Genomic DNA, 18,449 nt, shown 5'->3' with positions numbered 1-18,449 from the left:
CCATCCAACCGTCTCATCCTCTGTCATCCCCTTCTCCTCCTGCCCTCAATCTTACCCAGCATCAAGGTCTTTTCCAATGAGTCAGCTCTTTGCATCAGGTAGCCAAATTATTGAAGCTTCAGCTTCAGCATCAGTCCTTCCAATGAATATCCAGGGTTGATTGATTTCCTTTAGGGTTGACTAGTTTGATCTTCTTACAGTCCAAGGCCCTCTCAAGAGTCTTCTCCAGCACCACAGTTTGAAAGCATGGATTTAACTTTCATGGTCCCAAAAATATGCTTTCCCACTGGATCTGTCATGATGTACCTGAGGGACGAGATATTTCAGAAAGTTTCCTGCTATTTGATTTTTCCCCATCCAGGAGGTTGGTCAGACAGGTGATTTTTCTCCAGATCTTTGATGGGGAACACCAAACAGCTGCATCGAGAACTGAAGTTTACTATTTTATAGCTCTTGGCAAGGTTCTGCCCATTCTCCTCCTCTGTTTCTCACCAATAATAATAGAGATATGGCCAAGCCCCTGCCACATGGGAAACAATGAACAAATAATTATGGAATTAAACTTTCACAAGGAAAAGCACCCGTTTGATTCTGTTTGTTTAAAACTTCGTATTCTTGAAGCTTCCTGTCATGTCCTACGGCTGTCCTGAGGGTTCATTTTCATGTGGCATTGGAGGAAAAGGGCTCGAAAGGAAACATTTTTTCAATAAGGAAATCTAATACACTCATTCCCCATCCTTCACTATCTCCTAGAGTTTGCTCAAGCTCATGTCCATCGAGTTGATGATGATATCCAACCATCTCATCCTTTATCACCCCCTTCTCCTCCTGCCCTCAATCTTTCCTAGAAACAGGGTCTTTTCCAATGAGTCAGCTCTTCACATCAGGTGGCCAAAGTATTGGAGTTTCAACTTTAGCATCAGTCCTTCTGATGAATATTCAGTGTTGATTTCCTTTAGCATTGACTGGTTTGATCTCTAGTCCATAGGGCTGCAAAGAGTCAGAGACAACATAGCGACTGAACAACTACACTCGTTACTGAAGCGTTGCTCTAACATAGGTATTTTGGTGCTGAAGTCCCTTGAATTTGCTAAGTATCTGTATCTTTGTGTTCCCTCTTTCAGAATGCTAGAAGATGACCTTAAGCTAAGCAGCGATGAAGAGGAGAATGAACAGGTAAGATTTTCTTTCATGTTGCAGTTCTTTGAATGTGACATGGTAACACTGACTGAGTAGACGGTCCTGGGTGTTGAGTCGTATGGATGCTAGATTGCAATACCCTTGGCTGCTGGGTGTCCTCTGCTGATGACAGGATTCTGTGCCGTTCAGCCAGTCTGTTCAAATATAAATATCTTGGCCTTTAATTTCCCTTAAAGCTGTAATTCTGTATCTTCATGGCGTTGAAGCCAACAGCAGCTATTTACATGGAAGCCGCCTGGGATCAGGCCTCAGTGTGAGATAGAAACTTTTTTTGGAAAGGTTACTGGCTTTCTGGAGATCAAATGTGTGAGTTTCACCTCATCAGCATGCAGTAAGCATGCTGTAGCATTAAATATTGAGAAGTCTTCCACAGATGCTATTAACACTGAGCAGGAGCGAATGCGGAGGTAAGCTAGAGTGATGAATAAAAAATAATCACACTCAGAATAGCCTGTTTGTCTTAAGTGATAAATGTGCTTGAAACGTTCTCCTCTGGTGTTGATTTATCAGCTCCAGACATCAGTCAGGGGTTTATAAATACTCTTCTGATCAGTCAGTTAAGGTGAAAAAATACCCACTTAACATTCATCACTTTCACTTCTGCATTTCAGGAAATGTTTGTATTTTAAAGCAAGTTTGAAAACTTGAAAGACAGATTTTCCTCCGCTTCTGTTTCCTTTTTCTCATCACCTATTTTGTATTGTGTCAAGCTGGGGTAAATGTGATCGGTAGAAATACAATTCAGAGAGGTTTTCTGTGTCATTTTTACATGTGATACAAGACACATGCACTGTTCAGTTGATCTTGGAGTAGTGAATTTTATGCAGAGGTATCAGGGAATGCCACTCAGGTCACACAGCCGTCTAGACATCCAAACGCAAATAAGGTACCGAGAGAGTGTACCAAGGAGAGATCAAAGTCAAAGGAAATATCCAGGAAGAGCATCTGAGCTGTGGGGTCACAGAATAGCCTCCCACCCCGTAAGAGAAGTGAGGCATCGCAGAACGGACTGAGTACAAGACAGAGCTCAGTGCAATTTGAAACTAGATGGGCCAGCAAAGAAAGGCCCAAGGGAAGGAGTTTTGAGCAAGGAGGACCACTCAGGCTTTTGGTTATTTAGAGATGGATCCATCTGTTTCTGGGTGCACCCAGCAGGCCAGACGTCCACAACCTGATGATCTTGGCAGAACTAAGGAGTGAGTGGGTCATGTTGGTCATCATCTTTGTATCTATAAGCAAATGATCTCATCTCTGTGTCTTTTTCCCCAGTGGACGTTCAGATTAAGTACATTCCATAGTGTACTTAATGTGGAATGTACAGCAAACATGTAGATTGTGTATACTTCATATTGAAAAAGTGGTTTACAGACTATTTCATTCAGCAAGTGTTAATTTGGAAAGAATTTCCTGGATTATTACCAGAAAATATTTCTACTGAGAACACAGTTTAAAAATTGAAGGATGGACCAGACAGATCGTCTAAGGCAGGGGAACTTTCAGTTTACCCATCTTGCTTTATTAGCTACTCCTTTCCACTCTGTAGCCATGGAAAATGCTGTTCTGTGAATATACTGGTCAGGTCTTTCTTCTTGCTTTGGGTCCCTACATTTATACATCTTCCTGTCATTTGCAATGAAAGAATGAACGATTTTCATACCCTAATCCTCCCTTGTAATTAAGACTCCAGACCGTGGTTTTGTTTATGGCAGTTTAGTGATTGTCCTAACACTGAATATGTTATCCTTTATGTGTGTGTGTGTGTTTGTGTGTGTGTGTGTGTGTGTGTGTGTAGCTTGGCCTTTATATAATCACAAAATAACAATTCTCATGCTTTAAAAAAAAGACTAATGGGACTTGCCTGGTGGTTCAGTGGCTAAGACTCCGCACTTTCAATCAGGGGACCCAAATCTTTGATCCCACAGGCAGCAACTGAAGCCCCTATATGCCACAACGAAGAGCGGCACAGCCAAATAAATAAATAATAAAGTTTTTCAAAAGAAAAAAAGGAAAGTAGATAAATAAAGACTGATGATACAGAATTTTGTTTTCTCTTCAAGACCAAAATATGATTGTGCCCCCAAAAGAGTGGAGGCTGTGCACACACACAGCTCTCATACACAATCGCCTTCCTCTGGTATGGAGAGATAATTAAACATCTTACGTAAGTGAGTTTTGCAGATATAATCAGAGTCTGTCCCTTAGCCCCAAATCTTTCAAGAACTTTTCCCTGCCTTGGTAAATGCAGTGCACTGAAATCCTTGGCCTTTTCTTACATGATACCAGGTCGTCCTGTGATTGTTGGTCACCTGCCTGTGTTGCTGCTGTGATAAAGGGACTTCCACAAGACCATAGAGTTGCTCCACCTGTGTGTTTTTCAAAAAGTAGCCTCAGACTGAAATGCATCTGCATATTCCTGTCTAATGTTCCTTTATCCTCACAGCCTCTATGCTCTCAAAATCAGAGACAGGCCAGTTTACTGAGTGAGCGCGGGCTCAGCAGCCCTGGCTTCAACTCCCTGCTCTGCTCCCCAGTAGCTCTGCAACCTTGCCCCCATCCCTGAACTGCTCTGTGCTCCAGTGCTGCTCATGTAGAACTGGAATTAACATGAGATCCCTGCAGCCCGCCACCTCCTCACAACTTGTGCTCACCTGTAATCTTCATATCACCAGATCCAACAGGCTTTTTCCTTCTTTTTACATCAACTGCCTGGAGAATCCCATGGACAGAGGAGCCCAGCAGGCTACAGTCCACAGGGTTGCAAGAGCTGGACACAACTTAGCGACTAAACCACCACAGTTGAATATACCAGATGAAAAGTTGGACTTCCCATGTGGCATTAGTGGTAAAGAACCTGCCTGCCGATGCATGAGACATAAGAGATGTGGGTTTGATCTCTGAGTCAGAAAGATCCCCTGGAGGAGGGCATGGCAACCCACTCCAGTATTCTTGCCTGGAGAATTCCATGGACAGAGGAGCCAGGCAGGCAAAGGTCCATGGGGTCACAAAGAGCCAGACACAATTGAAGTGACTTAGCACTCATGCACAATAAAAGTTACACATAACCTCAGAGCATGACTTGATGAGTATTTGTAAACCACACCCATGTAAGCAGCACCCAAATCAAGATACACACATGGCCAGTCTCTGGGGTCTCCCACATCTCTTTTCAGAGTAACTACGCCTGATTTCTAACACCATGTCTTAACTGTATTTGTCTTTCACATTGACATCAGTAGGATTCTGACTGCGTGCTGCAGTGTCTGGCTTCTGTCACTCAGCACTTTGTGTGTAAGACTCATGCATGATACTGCATATCAGTGAAGTTCGCACGTTTCCATTGCTGGCTCCTAATCCATCCTGTGCTTACCCAACCTACTGCTGACAGGCATAAGGGCATTTAGGGCTAATGCCATAGTGTTGTTCCTAACGTTCTTGTACAAGTCTTTGGGGAGCATGTGGGAACATTCTTGTTGGGTCTGTCCCCAAGAGTGGAAATGCTGCAGGATGTTCAATTGGAGTAGATTATCCCAAACCATTTTCCCAAAATGGTTGTACCTTCTGACTCTGCCCCCAGCAATGTTAGAGAATTCCTTTTGCTCTACATTTCCTCACATGCTTGTCTTTTTATATTCATGAGGAATACTGGTCCAAAGGTTTCTTTTTCTGTACTGTCTGTGTCTGGTTTTGACATAAGGGTAATGCTGGCTTATAACATGAATTGCTAAGTGTTTTCTGCTCTTCTTGTTCTTGAAGCAATTGTATAAGATTAATGTCAATTCTTCTTTAAATGTTTGTCAGAATTCTCCAGGGAAACCATGTGGGCTTGGAGACTTTTAGAAACTTAAATATTCTATTTTCTTGATAGTTAAAGGGCTGCTCAGATCATTTCACATTGGGTAGGTTATGGTGGTATGTGCTTTTCAAGTAATTAATCCATTGTGTCATTTTTTTTAAAGATTTTTTGACGTGGACCTTTTTTTTTTTAAATTAATGTATTTATTTTAATTGGAGGATAATTACTTTACAACCCTGTGGTGGTTTTTGCCATACAGCAACATGAATTGAGGGTGCATGTGTATACATGTGTCCCCCTCCCACCTCCCTCCCCACCCTATCCCTTTGGGTTGTCCCAGAGCGCTGGCTTTGGGTGCCCTTCTTCACGCATCAAACTCACCCTGGTCATCTATTTTACACAGTGTTTCTGTTTTATGTTTTGGATTTTGACCCCAGGCATGTGGGATCTTAGTTCCCCAACGAGGGATTGAACCTGCACCCCTTGGGTTGGAAGGTGAAGTCTTAACCACTGGATTGCTAGGGAAGTAGTGTCCACGATGTCATTTAGATTGTCATATTTATGTGTGTAGAGTTGTATTACTTCATTGTCCATTTGAAGTCTGAATCTATAGTGATAGTCCCTGCTTCATTCTTTTTAAAAAAATCTTAAAAAAATTTTTAACTTGTTTATTTTTTTTTAATCTTTTTTTTAAATTTTATTTTATTTTTAAACTTTACAAATTGTATTAGTTTATTTTTAATTGGAGAATAACTGCTTTACAATATTGCATTAGTCTCTGTCATACATCAGTATGAATCAGCCATAGGTATACCCGTGTCCCCTCCCTCTGGAACCTCACTCTCACCTCCCACCATCCCAGCCCTCTAGGTTGTCACAGAGCACCTGATCTGAGCTTCTTGTACCATACAGCGTCTTCCTACCGGCTATCTACTTTACATTGGTGATGTGTATGCTTCCATGCTATTCTGCCAATTCATCCCACCTTTCTTTCCTCCACTGTGTCCACACGCTTGTTTTCTGTGTCTGCATCTCCACTGCTGTCCTGCAAATAGGTTCATCAGTTCCATCTTTCTAGATTCCATGAAAGTGAAAGTCATTCAGTTGTGTCCATCTGACTCTTTGTGACCCCATGGACTGTCCATGGAATTCTCTAGGCCAGAATACTGGAATGGGTAGCCTTTCCCTTCTCCAGGGGATCTTCCCAACTCAGGGATCAAACCCAGGTCTCCTGCATTGCAGATGGATTCTTTACCATCTGAGCCACAAGGGAAGCCCAAGAATACTGGAGTGGGTAGCCTATCCCTTCTCCAGAGGATCTTCCCGACCCAGAGATTGAACCGGGGTCTCCTGTGTTGCAGGTGGATTCTTTACCAACTGAGCTATCAGGGAGGCCCCTACAAATGCATTAGCATACAATATTTTTTCTTTTTCTGACTTACCTCACTCTGTATAACAGGCTCTAGGTTCATCCACTTCATTAGGACTGACTCGAATGTGTTCTTTTTATGGCTGAGTAATATTCCTTTGTATATATGTACCACAACTTCTTTATCCATGCCCCTGTTTCATTCTTAACACTGATCTTTACTTTTTTCTTTGTCAGTCTTACTAGAGGTTTATCGATTTTATTGCTCTTCCCAAAGAACTAGCTTTTTGTTTCACTGATATTCTCTGTTGTCTGTTTTTCTGCTTTCAATTTCATTGATTTCTTGCCTTTATTATTTCCCTCCTTGCACTTGCTTTGGATTATTTTGCTCTTCTTTTTCTGCTTTCTTGAGGAAGGCTAGATTATTGATTTCTGATTGTCCTATATTAAGAACAATCATTCAGTGCTATACATCTCACTGTCAGCAATGCTGTAGCTATATCTCATAAATTCCTCCATGTTTGTACTTTCATTGAAATTGAGTTCAGAGAGACATCCTCTTTGATGCTTTTAGAAGTGTGTTGTTTCATTTCCAAATGTTTGGAGATTTCCTGTTGTCTTCCTTGTATTGATTTCTAGTTTGGTTCTATTGTGGTCTAAGAATACATCCTGTATGATTTCAGTTTTTATAAGTATATTGAGTACTTTTTATGGCCCAAGATATGGTCTACATTGGTATATGTTTTATGGGCACTTGAAAGAATGTATATTCTGCTGATGTTGGATGGAGTGTTCCACACATGTCAATTAGAACCTGTTGGTTGATGTTGTCCTTGAGTTATTCTATATCCTTGCTGACTTTCTGTCTAGTTGCTCCATCAGTTGTTGGGAGAGGAGTGTTGAAGCCTCCAACTACAGTTGTGGATTTGTCTATTTCTCCTTTCTATTCCATCAGTGTTTTCACTTCACGTGTTTTACTGCTGTTATTTTGTGCACACATTTGGGATTGCTACGTCTTCTTGGTGGGTTGACCTTTTATCATTATGTTTGTGCCACTCTGGGCTTCCCAGGTGGCACTAGTGGTAAAGAACCTGCCTGCCAATGCAGGAGACATAAGAGACCTGGGCTCGATCCCTGGTTTGGGAGGATCCCCCGGAGGAGGGCATGGCAAACCCACTCTAGTATTCTTACCTGAAGAATCCCAAGGACAGAGGAGCCTGGCAGGCTACAGCCAGAGGGTTGCAAAGAGCTGGACACGACTAAAGCAACTTGGCACACATGTTCCACTCTGCTGCTTCTGCTGCTGCCGAGTCGCTGCAGTCGTGTCCAACTCTGTGCGACCCCATAGACGGCAGCTCACCAGGCTCCCCCGTCCCTGGGATTCTCCAGGCAAGAACACTGGAGTGGGTTGCCATTTCCTTCTCCAATGCATGAAAGGGAAAAGTGAAAGTGAAGTCGCTCAGTTGTGTCCAACTCTTCGCAACCCCACGGACTGTAGCCCACCAGGCTCTTCTGTCCATGGGATTTTCCAGGCAAGAGTACTGGAGTGGAGTGCCATGGCCTTCTCCCGTGTTCCACTCTAGCTCTCCTAAATTTCTTTGTACTGATGTCTACTTTACTTGATATCAGTGTGGCAGCTGTTAGTTTCTTTTAATCAATGTTTGCATGATATAACTTTTCCCATTCTTTTACTTACAACCTACCTATATTGTTATATTTGAAATTGGTTTCTTACAGACAACATATGGTTGTCATATCTTTTATCCTCTTTGCAATTTCTGTCTTTTAATTCAATGTATTTGGACCATTTACATTTAATGTAATTATTGGTTGAAAATTAAGGTAACTAATCAATATTAATTAATGTAACATAATGTTACATTAATGATAACTAATTATGTTAGGACTTAATCTTTCATTTTATTTTCTGTCTTCTGTTTGTTCTCTTTTTTTTTTTTCATTTTTCTGTTTTCTTGATAAAATGTTCCTTGAACATTTTATAGAATTCCATTTCTGTTTATGTATAGTATTTTTGAGTGTATCTCTTTATACAGCTTTTTTAGTGCCTCTTCTAGGTATTACATTATATACACGTAACAGTTCACTGGTGATGGAATTTTTAAGTTTTCTCCCTTAGGATCCTGTAATCACCTCCATCGCAGAATTGATAATATGAGATTTAGTTATCTGTCTTCCTGACTTCTTGAGTGAATGACCTGAATCTTATTCTGTGCCTTATTCATCTTTACTTCCCTAGTGCACACCATGCTGACTGGCATCTAGCAGGAAAGCGTCATCTTCCTGTAACCAGATGGACACAACTGCCTTTTCCTTCATTCATCTTCTCCCTTCTCCCTATTGCAGGAGGACACTGCCTCCCTCTTATCAAGAGTTTCCTCTCAGTTACTTGGGGACTCACTCCTTGAATTCTTTTCTGCCCCTCCTCTCTACCAGAACTACTTACTGGGTCACAGTGTCTGCAGTGGGTCTGCAGAGCCACATGTGCTAGGCTCTTTTCAGGCTTTTTCCTGCTGAAGTCTCTTTTCAGAAGACTTACAGCATCGGAGAAAGCAATGGCACCCCACTCCAGTACTTTTGCCTGGAAAATCCCATGGACAGAGGAGCCTGGTAGGCTGCAGTCCATGGGGTCGCTACAGTCAGACACGACTGAGCGATTTAACTTTCACTTTTCACTTTCCTGCATTGGAGAAGGAAATGGCAACCCACTTCAGTGTTCTTGCCTGGAGAATCCCAGGGACGGGGAAGCCTGGTGGGCTGCCATCTATGGGGTCGTACAGAGTCGGACCCGACTGAAGTGACTTAGCTTAGCTTACAGCATTGAAAACTGTTGGTTATTCCACTTTTCTGGAGGTTTCTAATGTCAGATCCTCCTTGTTTCTTGTCCATCTTCTTCTCAGACTCCTTTGCTGACTGCTCCTCCTCCATCCAGTCTTGAATGTTGGAATGTTTCATCATTTATTCCTGATTTATCTTCCCCACTTCCTCTGTCTGTCTGTCTCTCTCAGGGTGATCTCATCAATTCCCACAACCTTCAATTTTTATATGCTCACAATTTCTGAAGTTAAATCCTTAGCTCAGAGCTCTCTTCTGAACCACAGACCTGCTTGATTTTTCCACTTGGATGTCTCACAGGCATTTCAGATCCAGTTTGTGCTAAACTGGAGTTCTGGTTTTTGCCACCCCTCTCCCTACCCACACACAAATATGTTCCCCCTGTGATTGTTTCCATTTCTAACCTAGAACTGCCAGACACCCAGTTGTTCAAGTCTGGAAACATCAGACTCATCCTTGATGACGCCCCCGTTCTGCACTCCAATGTTAGTTTTATCTCCAAGTCCTATAAATTCACAGCTGTTAGTCCATCCATCTCACCTCTTTCCATCCTGGCTAGTCTAAACCAGTCCAGTAGGAACCAGCATATCTCTCTTCTTACCCCTCTAGAATACACAGGGATCTTTTTAAAAAGATCAAATCAGATCATCAAAATCAGATCAAGTCATTCCTTAATCTAAAATCTTAAATGGGCTCCCATTCTACTTGGGGTGCAATCCAAAGCCCATAGGGTAGCTGAAAGCACCCTACACAGGCTGGCTTCACTCAGGGCTTCCGCTTCACTTCACACTGAAATGGGTCATGGTATTTCCACTCCACGGGTCTTATTTCAGCTCCTCCAGGAAGTTGAGCCCAGGTGGCTTAGGGCCTCCGTAGACCTCTCCTCCCTCATTTTTGGCCCTGCTAATACCTACTCATCTTGGAGGTGCAGCATCAATTCCACTTCACCAGGGAGCCTTCAGTAATCTAACTTGGGCCCTTTGTTAGTCCTTGTCATGATAACCTAACCTTTCTTCTTAGGTCTCATCATAATTTTAGTTATGCATTATATTTATTCTTAAAAATATCTCTACCAACCAGATTGGAAGTTTCCTGAGGGGAAGGGACTGTATTTGATACAGCAAAGGTGCTGTGTACTTGCTGAACGGATATGTGAATGGTGCATAATGTTCAGCTGAATTAAGAGTACTTCCTGCTGTCTATTGTTCAGTATCAAAGATGACTTTCGGTCTATTTCTTTTACTGAACACTGTGATTTTTCAAATTAGTCTTATCAGAAGATCAAAAGTGTTGACAAAGAAGACAAAAAACACAGACCCAAGGTCAAAAATTGTAGATAAATACTCAATTGACCTACCTATCTAGGAGAAAAACATTTATCCAATCTCTGTAGAAACGTCAACAACCGCTTTATGCTCAACTGTGTCAAACTCCTTGCAGCCGCATGGACTGTAGCCTGCTAGGCTCCTCTGTCCATGGAGTTCTCCAGGCAAGAATACTGGGGTGGGTTGTCATGCCTTTCTCCAGGGGATCTTCCCAACCCAGGGATCGAACCCGGGTCTCCTGCATTGGGGGCAGATGCTTTACCGTCTGAGCCACCTGGGAAGCCTTCAGCTTCATGCCAGGGCCATACTGAGGTTATAACTTTCCAGAAATCTCTGAAACCAAGAGAACAGATTTCTTCACAGCCTCCCCTTTCACACTGACTGTAATCTCTAGAACTGGAATTGTGACCAGGTTTAATGAATTTGGACATTTAAGGAAAATGGATGTTCAGTCTCATGTTTATTCTTATAATTTTCATACCTTTGACACCCAAACTAGAAATAAGACAGATGATTTGAGAGTCAGATTTCTTGTTTGGGTAAATTAAGGAAGGACACAGAATATGTGTGGCACCTCCTTGCCTGTGACCCTTGGTTTTAACATTTCTGGACACCAGTATTTCTTTGGAAGAAAGTGACGGAGTTAAAAGATTTAAGACAAAGTGCTTCCTGAAAGTACTAAGTACTAAAGGAATTTTTTGGTGGATTTGAAAGGGAGAGATGAATTATATTGCGTATCTTCCCATTCAGTGAAAAAAATGAGTTCTTGGACTTCCCTGGAAATCCAGTGGTTAAAACTCCATGCTTCCACTGCAGAGGGGCATGGGTTCAATCCCTGGTTGGGGAACTAAGATCCTGCATGCCACTCATTGAAGCCAAAAATAAAAGTAAATAAATAAAAGGCAAGTTTAAAAAATGAGTTCTGCCTCTCAAGTGAGGAGGGCGAGCTTGGGCGGTTGGATACAGCAAGTACTTAGTTGAAATTATTATAGCTAAGGTGTAAGGATAAGGCCATGTGATTAAAACATTCAACAAGGAGCAGCCGAGATGGTGTCAACTGCAGACAGCATTTCAGAGACAACAAATACATTAACTCAGGGAAGTAAGGCGCAGGGATCCAAATTGAATGGCTATGTGTGTGTCTGCAGCTTCCAGTAATTACATTATCCACACATATTAGGCAGTCTTTTCATTTTAATTACATAACTGCATTTTTCTCTTTAAATGAGCATGGTTTATCCACTTAAACTGACAGTTTTAATTTTACAGGCAGTGATCATGGGATATAATCTGCAGAGGGAAATTTTCCTACTGGCATCATTTGCTTCTCACAATGAAGAAAAGTTACCTTTTAATCCCCAATCAATATTTGGAGAGCACACAATTAATTGAATAGATGTCCACGTAGCTAACATAAATCTGCCAGTTAAAGAGCCAGTTCTTTGCTTCTTCTTAACGCATAGAGTGCTAATAATCTCTCTCAAAAAGAATCTAGTCGTCTGAGAAAAATGCTAAAGCTTCGCTCACCAAGGTGTCAGGATTATAGGTGAGGCTGCTCTGAGTGCCAAATTGCAGTTCTTACTGCTTTTTGTTAACGTTGCTTTCTGATGAAGAAGCATGCAGAACATTCCCATCTCAATTTTCTGCTCTTTACCATAGAGGTCACTGGATAAGTAACATCAGCTCTGGGTGTAATATTAAAAGCAGATTGCCAATCGTAATGGCCGCTGTTCATTTTCTCCCTTGTTCCTTTTTAATATGACAATTGCATAACAGAAAGCAGAGCTTTTCAGAACCTCTGAAACCATCAGCAGGGCATGCCCATCAGTCACCAAATGAATCAGCTGAATGACATGCAGATGTGAAATAAAAATACAGGAGGTTCTTGCAGCCCAGCTCCACTTCCCTGAGCGCATTTTTCTTCCCGGGATCAGTTTGGTGGATGCTGAAGTTCTTTGCCTGTGAAAATTTATTACCCTCAGAGTCAATCTGCATTCAGGCGGCCAAGTCTGAATAAATAGAGTCATTGTGCTTGTCTGGGATTTGTGGCCAGAGTTCATCCAGTCAACTTGACATTCACATCTCAGGAGATTCATAAAAGCCAACACCCTGGTATGTGCTCTTGATTCCTGCCAAAATTGTGTAGAATTATATAAACAGGAGTTGAAGCAGTAATCAGGACCAGGTTTGAGGGCTGAGGCTCCAAAATCAAGTTTCTGCTACATTAGAAATGACCTGTATCATAGATGGGATTTGTAGCCAACAAGAACTAAAACATTTTTCCATAAAAGTCATTCTCAGAACAATCTTGAATGCCTACTAAATGTCAGATATCATGCAAGATGCTAGCTTGTCAGTCTTGATGAATTACACATTTGTAATATTCATTATGATCATTTAACCTCAAAAATCCAAAGTACTTTTTAAATGCTGGGAAATGCCCTATTCTCAATGACTGTACAAAAAAGTATGCTTTACATATATTAAGTGAGAGTCGCTCAGTCATGTCTGGCTCTTTGCGAGCCCATGGAGTGTAGTCTGCCAGGCTCCTCCTTCTCCAGGCCAGAATACTGGAGTGGTTAGCTGTTCCCTTCTCCAGGGGATCTTCCCAACCCAGGGATCAAACCCAGGTCCCCCATATTGCAAGCAAATTCTTTACCGTCTGAGCCACCAGGGAATGTATATAATATATTACATATATTAAACATAATAGCAAAAATAGAAAAAAGGAGTAGTTTATGTCTGTTTTTATTTTAGTATTTCATTAGTACTGTACCTAAGCTACCTATCCAGTTTAACTATACTGATAGATTGGCTTCTTGTTAATATGGAAACAGAACAGTAACTCTCTTTGAAAACGATCAGATCTTTGTCATATGAAGTAATCATAATTCAAACCTTCAGTCACAGTCAGTGAAACACCAGTATTCACCAGGAGGTTTTTGTCTGTTTATTGGTTTAATGGCCCTAAAGTTTAGTTAGGTAATATTTTATACATAAAATTTTACTATCACCAGAAGCAAATGCAAAATTCTTTTAAGATGGCCAGTTTTATTATATGATGCTATGCTATGCTAAGTCACTTCAGTTGTGTCCGACTCTGTGCGACCCCATAAACGGCAGCCCACCAGGATCCCCTGTCCCTGGGATTCTCCAGGCAAGAACACTGGAGTGGGTTGCCATTTCCTTCTCCAACGCAGGAAAGTGAAAAGTGAAAGTGAAGTCGCTCAGTCGTGTCCGACTCTTAGCGACCCCATGGATTGCAGCCTAACAGGCTCCTCCGTCCGTGGGATTTTCCAAGCAAGAGTACTGGAGTGGGGTGCCATTGCCTTCTCCGTTATTATATGATACCACTCTTTTATTAAACTTTTTATTTTATATCAGAGTATAGCCATTTAACAAACAATATTGTGACAGTTTCAAATAAACTGTGAAGGGACTCAGCCACACATATTCATATGTCCATTCTCCCCAAAACTCCCCTCCCATCGAGGCTGCCACATAACATCAAGCAGAGTTTCCTGTGCTTTACAGTAGATCCTTGTTGGTTAACATGATGCCAATCTTTATAAACATCATTTGTGAGAAGCATAAGCATAGATGGGGATACACAAGAATGTAGTTAAATCTTTTTTATGTCAATCAACAGGCATTTCCAAAACTGAAACGGTCAGCCAACCTACATGTCATGGAGCTCAGATATACCAAGGCCCACAACTGTTGTCTTCTAACTTTTTTTTCTCAAACCTCCCCTGGGTACCTGAGATTGATGGAAGCTTAGTTGTGTCCACTCAGCTTGGACCATGGGATGTGACTGATTTCAGTCTGAGGATCCCCAGTGGGTATCTGGAAAATGAGAAAATTATGTAGAAATTAAAAGGTGATCCATTAAATTTGGGCAAACATACAATTAACACAAAAATGGAGACTCATGGCTTTGTTAAGCTGAAGAATTCAGAGGAAGCTACATTTTGGCAACTAAGCCAGGCTTTTTTAATGGATATCAGAACCACCAAAAGAGACTCCATTCAGAAAACAGAAGAAGATAGGCACGCTCCTCTCAAATGAAGCCGCTAGCCCTTGCACAGGTTGGCAGAGGAAGTGGAAATCTGCCTTCAAAGGACTCTGATAAGAGCCCTTTGTCCTGTGACTTTCATGGGTTTTTTCCTTCAGTAGCATTTGCAGAGGTTCAGCCCTTCAGGAGTGGGCGCTGCCTGGAGTCTGTGCTATCACTCATACCCAGCCTTGGGGGCCTTCACGTGGGAGAGGCTCTCCCTACAGTCATTCACGTTTCTGGTCCAGATATGCGCTTGGAAAGTTTTATTTGTGTTTGTGTTTTTCCAAGTCTTCTCCAAGTGGAGCCGTTTATCTCAGAAGCACAGCGTTCCTCAGGAGACCCATCTTAGGCTCTTGTTTCTGTAATACGGGGAACAAAATCCTTCGCGGGAATTCAGTGCCCCTGGGCACTTGCAGTTCCATCCTGGGCAGATCTGTAGCTGAAAGTTGTGCTGAGTGAAACAAGACGATCTTTAAGGAACAGATCAAGGACTTACCAGGTGGTCCAGTGGTTAAGACTCCATGCTTCCCCAGCCGGGGTCACAGTTTCTATCCCTGACCAGGGAACTAAGATGCCGCATTCCACAGGGCGTGGCCAAGGAGAAAAAAAAAGAAGCAGACCAGACAGTTTCTGAAATGTCATCAGACATGGTCCCCTTCTCATAGAAAAGTGCTAGAGTGTGAGGCTGCCGGAATCTGTCTCTGGGGACGTCTCTGGGTCCCTCTCCTTTCTACCTGGACTTTGTTCCTTTTTTAAATCAGTTTTTATTGGAGTATTATTGCTTTACAATGTTGTATTCATTTCTGCTGTACAACAGAGTGAATCCCTGATACGTATATATCCACTCATTTTTAGATTTCCTCCCCATGTAGATCACCATAGAGCACTGAGTAGAGTTCCCTGTTCTAGTAAGTCCTCATTAGTTATCTATTTTATAGTGTTCAGACACTCAGTCGTGTCTGACTCTTTGCAACCCCATAGACTGTAGCCTGCCAGGCCCCTCTATCCATTGGATTTTTCAGGCAAGAATACTGGAGTGGGTTGCCATTTCCTCCTCCAGGGGAATCTTCCCATCCCAGGGATCGAACCTGCATCTCTTCTGTCTCCTGCATTGGCAGGCTGATTCTTTACCACGAGCGCCACCTGGGAAGCCCTATCCATTTTACACATAGTCTCTATACTGTATATATGTCAATCTCAATATCCCAATTCGTCCCACCTTCCCTTCCCCTTTGGTATCCAAAAGTTTGTTCTCTACACCTGTGTCTCTATTTCTGCTTTGCAAACAAGTTCATCTCTAACTGGACTTCATTCTTAAAAGTCCGAGGCAGTTGAAGGAAAAAGACACAATTACACATGTTATGTGTGAAAAGACTTTCAAGTATAAACCATCAAGCAGTGGTCAGTTGAGAGGTGAAAATCCTAACACCAATAGTAAAACAATCAGAAGTACTTCAGCTTTCTCTTATGTTATCTAATTGGCTTGTAAAGTGAAATTAAGAGGCTCTTTCCTAACCATAACAAACCCATTTTTACATTCAAATATTGCTACTTTGTCTAATTCAACAGGATGTGTTGTGAAACAGAAAGCCAGACTTAGATTTTGGTTCTTCAAGCACAGGTTGCATTTTTAACAAAACTATCAAAATATTTGTATGTTCCTTTCATCTTGTCTTCAGACAAGAACAAAGTTACATCTATCTTTCGCACCCCTGGGTCTGGGTTGCATTCACAGTAGCCAATCACGTACTACAGCAAGGGAAGTGAATGGGACTCCACCAAAGCATGGAATGAAGGTAGCATAAGGACTCTGTTAAAAGCTCCAAGAGGCATTTGGTAAACCCGCCAAAGCAGGGAGTGAGCAATCCCAGTGTCCGCCCGCTCTGCCAAAGATGAGGGTTATTAATGGACCGTCGTCATCCTGGCTGCGCTCAAGGTCTGGCCTGCACTGAAACTGCCCTGTGCGAAGATTCGAGGAGTTATGATTGCCCGAAGCCCTGGAGAGCAGGCCAGAAAGCCAGGCAGCCACGTAGAACCTGCAAGGTCTGGATTGCATCACCCTGCATATTCCCAATTTAGCCTCCCACTCCCAGGAACCAGAAACTGCAATTCAGGTACTACTCAGAGAGGGTCTTGGGGCAGCTCAGCCATCAATAGTTGTTGATCTTATTTGCATTCACTTTGAAGTTGACAAACATGTGCGCACAGACACACACACACACACACACACACACGGACTCACTCATGTGGAAGGTGCTATTGCCTTGCCAACACTGTCCCAGAATCTAAACGCTTCTGCCGCTCTCACTGACCTGAGAATTGACCACTGAGCTTGATCTTTCACCTTCGACCAACAGCACCAGACCTGACCTGGGCGGGTACTTCCTTTACATATGTAGTCCTGTTACAGTGAGCCCTGGAGATTAAAAAAAAAAAGCTTCCCTGGGGAGTTTCTTGCAGGCTGTAAATAACCAATATGCTTCTGCCTAGAAACCTCTTGAAGAATCAAGATTAGTCTCAAAAACATAAAGCCCTCCCGTCTTTAGGTCTTTGGGAGATGACTTAAGAGATGACTCCTGCATGAGCGTGCCCGGAGAGATCTCACCTCCAGGTCTGTCAACATCCACTCTGTGTCCCGCCAGTCCTCTTGGCTGGGACAGGCAGAAACCAAAATGCGTCTGGGCCCCTTCCCTTTAGTCTCTGCCCCGAACAGTCCACAGGTCAGCAAAGGCAGGGCCAGGGTGCTGTCTGGCACTGTGTGTGTCCAGTTATCTTACTCTCTGGCTCTGTGGCCACAAGCAAGCCAACTTCAGAGAACCTCTGCTTCAGTATCTTAATGTCAGTAGACAAAAGTGCTAAACTAGATTTTAAAAAAATTTTTTTAAACAAAGAACCTAAAAAAAAAAATGGGCAGAAGACCTAAATAGACACTTTCTCAAAGAAGGCATACACATGGCCAACAGACACATGAATAAATGCTCAACATTGCTAATTATTAGAGAAGTGCAAATCATAAACTACAATGAGGTATTGCCTCACACCACTCAGAATGGCCATCATCAAAGAGTCTGCAGATAATAAATGGAGAGGGTGTGTAGAAAAGGGAACCTCCCACACTATTAATGGGAATGTAAACTAGTGTAGCCGCTGTGGAGAACGGTAAGGAGAGTCCTTTAAAAACTAAAAATAGAATTAACCGTATGATCCAACAATCCCAGTCCTGGGCATATATCTGAAAAAGATTAAACGCTAACTGGAAAAGACACATGCGCCCCAGTGTTCAGAGCAGCACTATTTGTAATAGCCAGGACCCAGAAGCAGCCTAAGTGTCCATGAATAGATGAATGGATAAAGAAGATGCGGTATATATACACAATGGAGTATTAGTCATAAAAAAGAATGAAATAATGCCATTTGAACCCACAGGGATAGGCCTAGAGATTACCATACTGAGTGAAGTCAGTCAGAGAGAGAGAGACAAATACCATATGATGTCACCTACATGTGGAATCTAAAAAAGGCTGATACAGATGAACTTATATGCAAAACAGGAACAGACTCACAGACAGAGAAAACAATCTTGTGGTTACCAAATGGGAAGAGGGGAGAAATAAATGAGGAGTATAGGATTAACCACTATATACAGAATGGATGAACAACAAGGATATACTGTACAGCACAGGGAACTATATTCAGTATCTTGTAATAACCTATAATGAAAAGGAATCTGAAAATACATACATATGCATATGTATTTGTGTATAAAATATATATGTATGAATCACTTTGCTGGGTACCTGAAATTAACACAATACTATTGTAAATCACCCATACTTCAATTTTTTAGAAGTA

The 18,449-nt window shown here is 42.1% G+C and overlaps 1 protein-coding gene and 1 non-coding gene across 7 annotated transcripts in view; one reads left to right on the top strand and one right to left on the bottom strand.

Moving 5' to 3' along the window:
- Nucleotides 1-18,449, top strand: part of AFF3 (ALF transcription elongation factor 3) — a 631,738-nt gene that overhangs the window by 493,887 nt on the left and 119,402 nt on the right. For all 6 annotated transcript variants that reach the window (XM_059891654.1, XM_059891653.1, XM_059891652.1 and 3 more), the window contains one exon: nt 1,125-1,176. In XM_059891654.1, the coding sequence (XP_059747637.1) occupies nt 1,125-1,176 (52 nt within the window). The remainder of the gene's footprint in view (nt 1-1,124; nt 1,177-18,449) is intronic.
- TRNAW-CCA (transfer RNA tryptophan (anticodon CCA)) lies at nt 10,749-10,820 on the bottom strand. Its single transcript has one exon. It is a non-coding gene; the product is annotated as a tRNA-Trp (tRNA).

This window comes from Bos taurus, chromosome 11 (genome assembly GCF_002263795.3).
Source record: "Bos taurus isolate L1 Dominette 01449 registration number 42190680 breed Hereford chromosome 11, ARS-UCD2.0, whole genome shotgun sequence".
NCBI lineage: Eukaryota > Metazoa > Chordata > Mammalia > Artiodactyla > Bovidae > Bos > Bos taurus.
The sequence above is the reverse complement of the archived record's forward strand: the minus strand, read 5'-3'. Positions and strand labels throughout refer to the sequence as shown.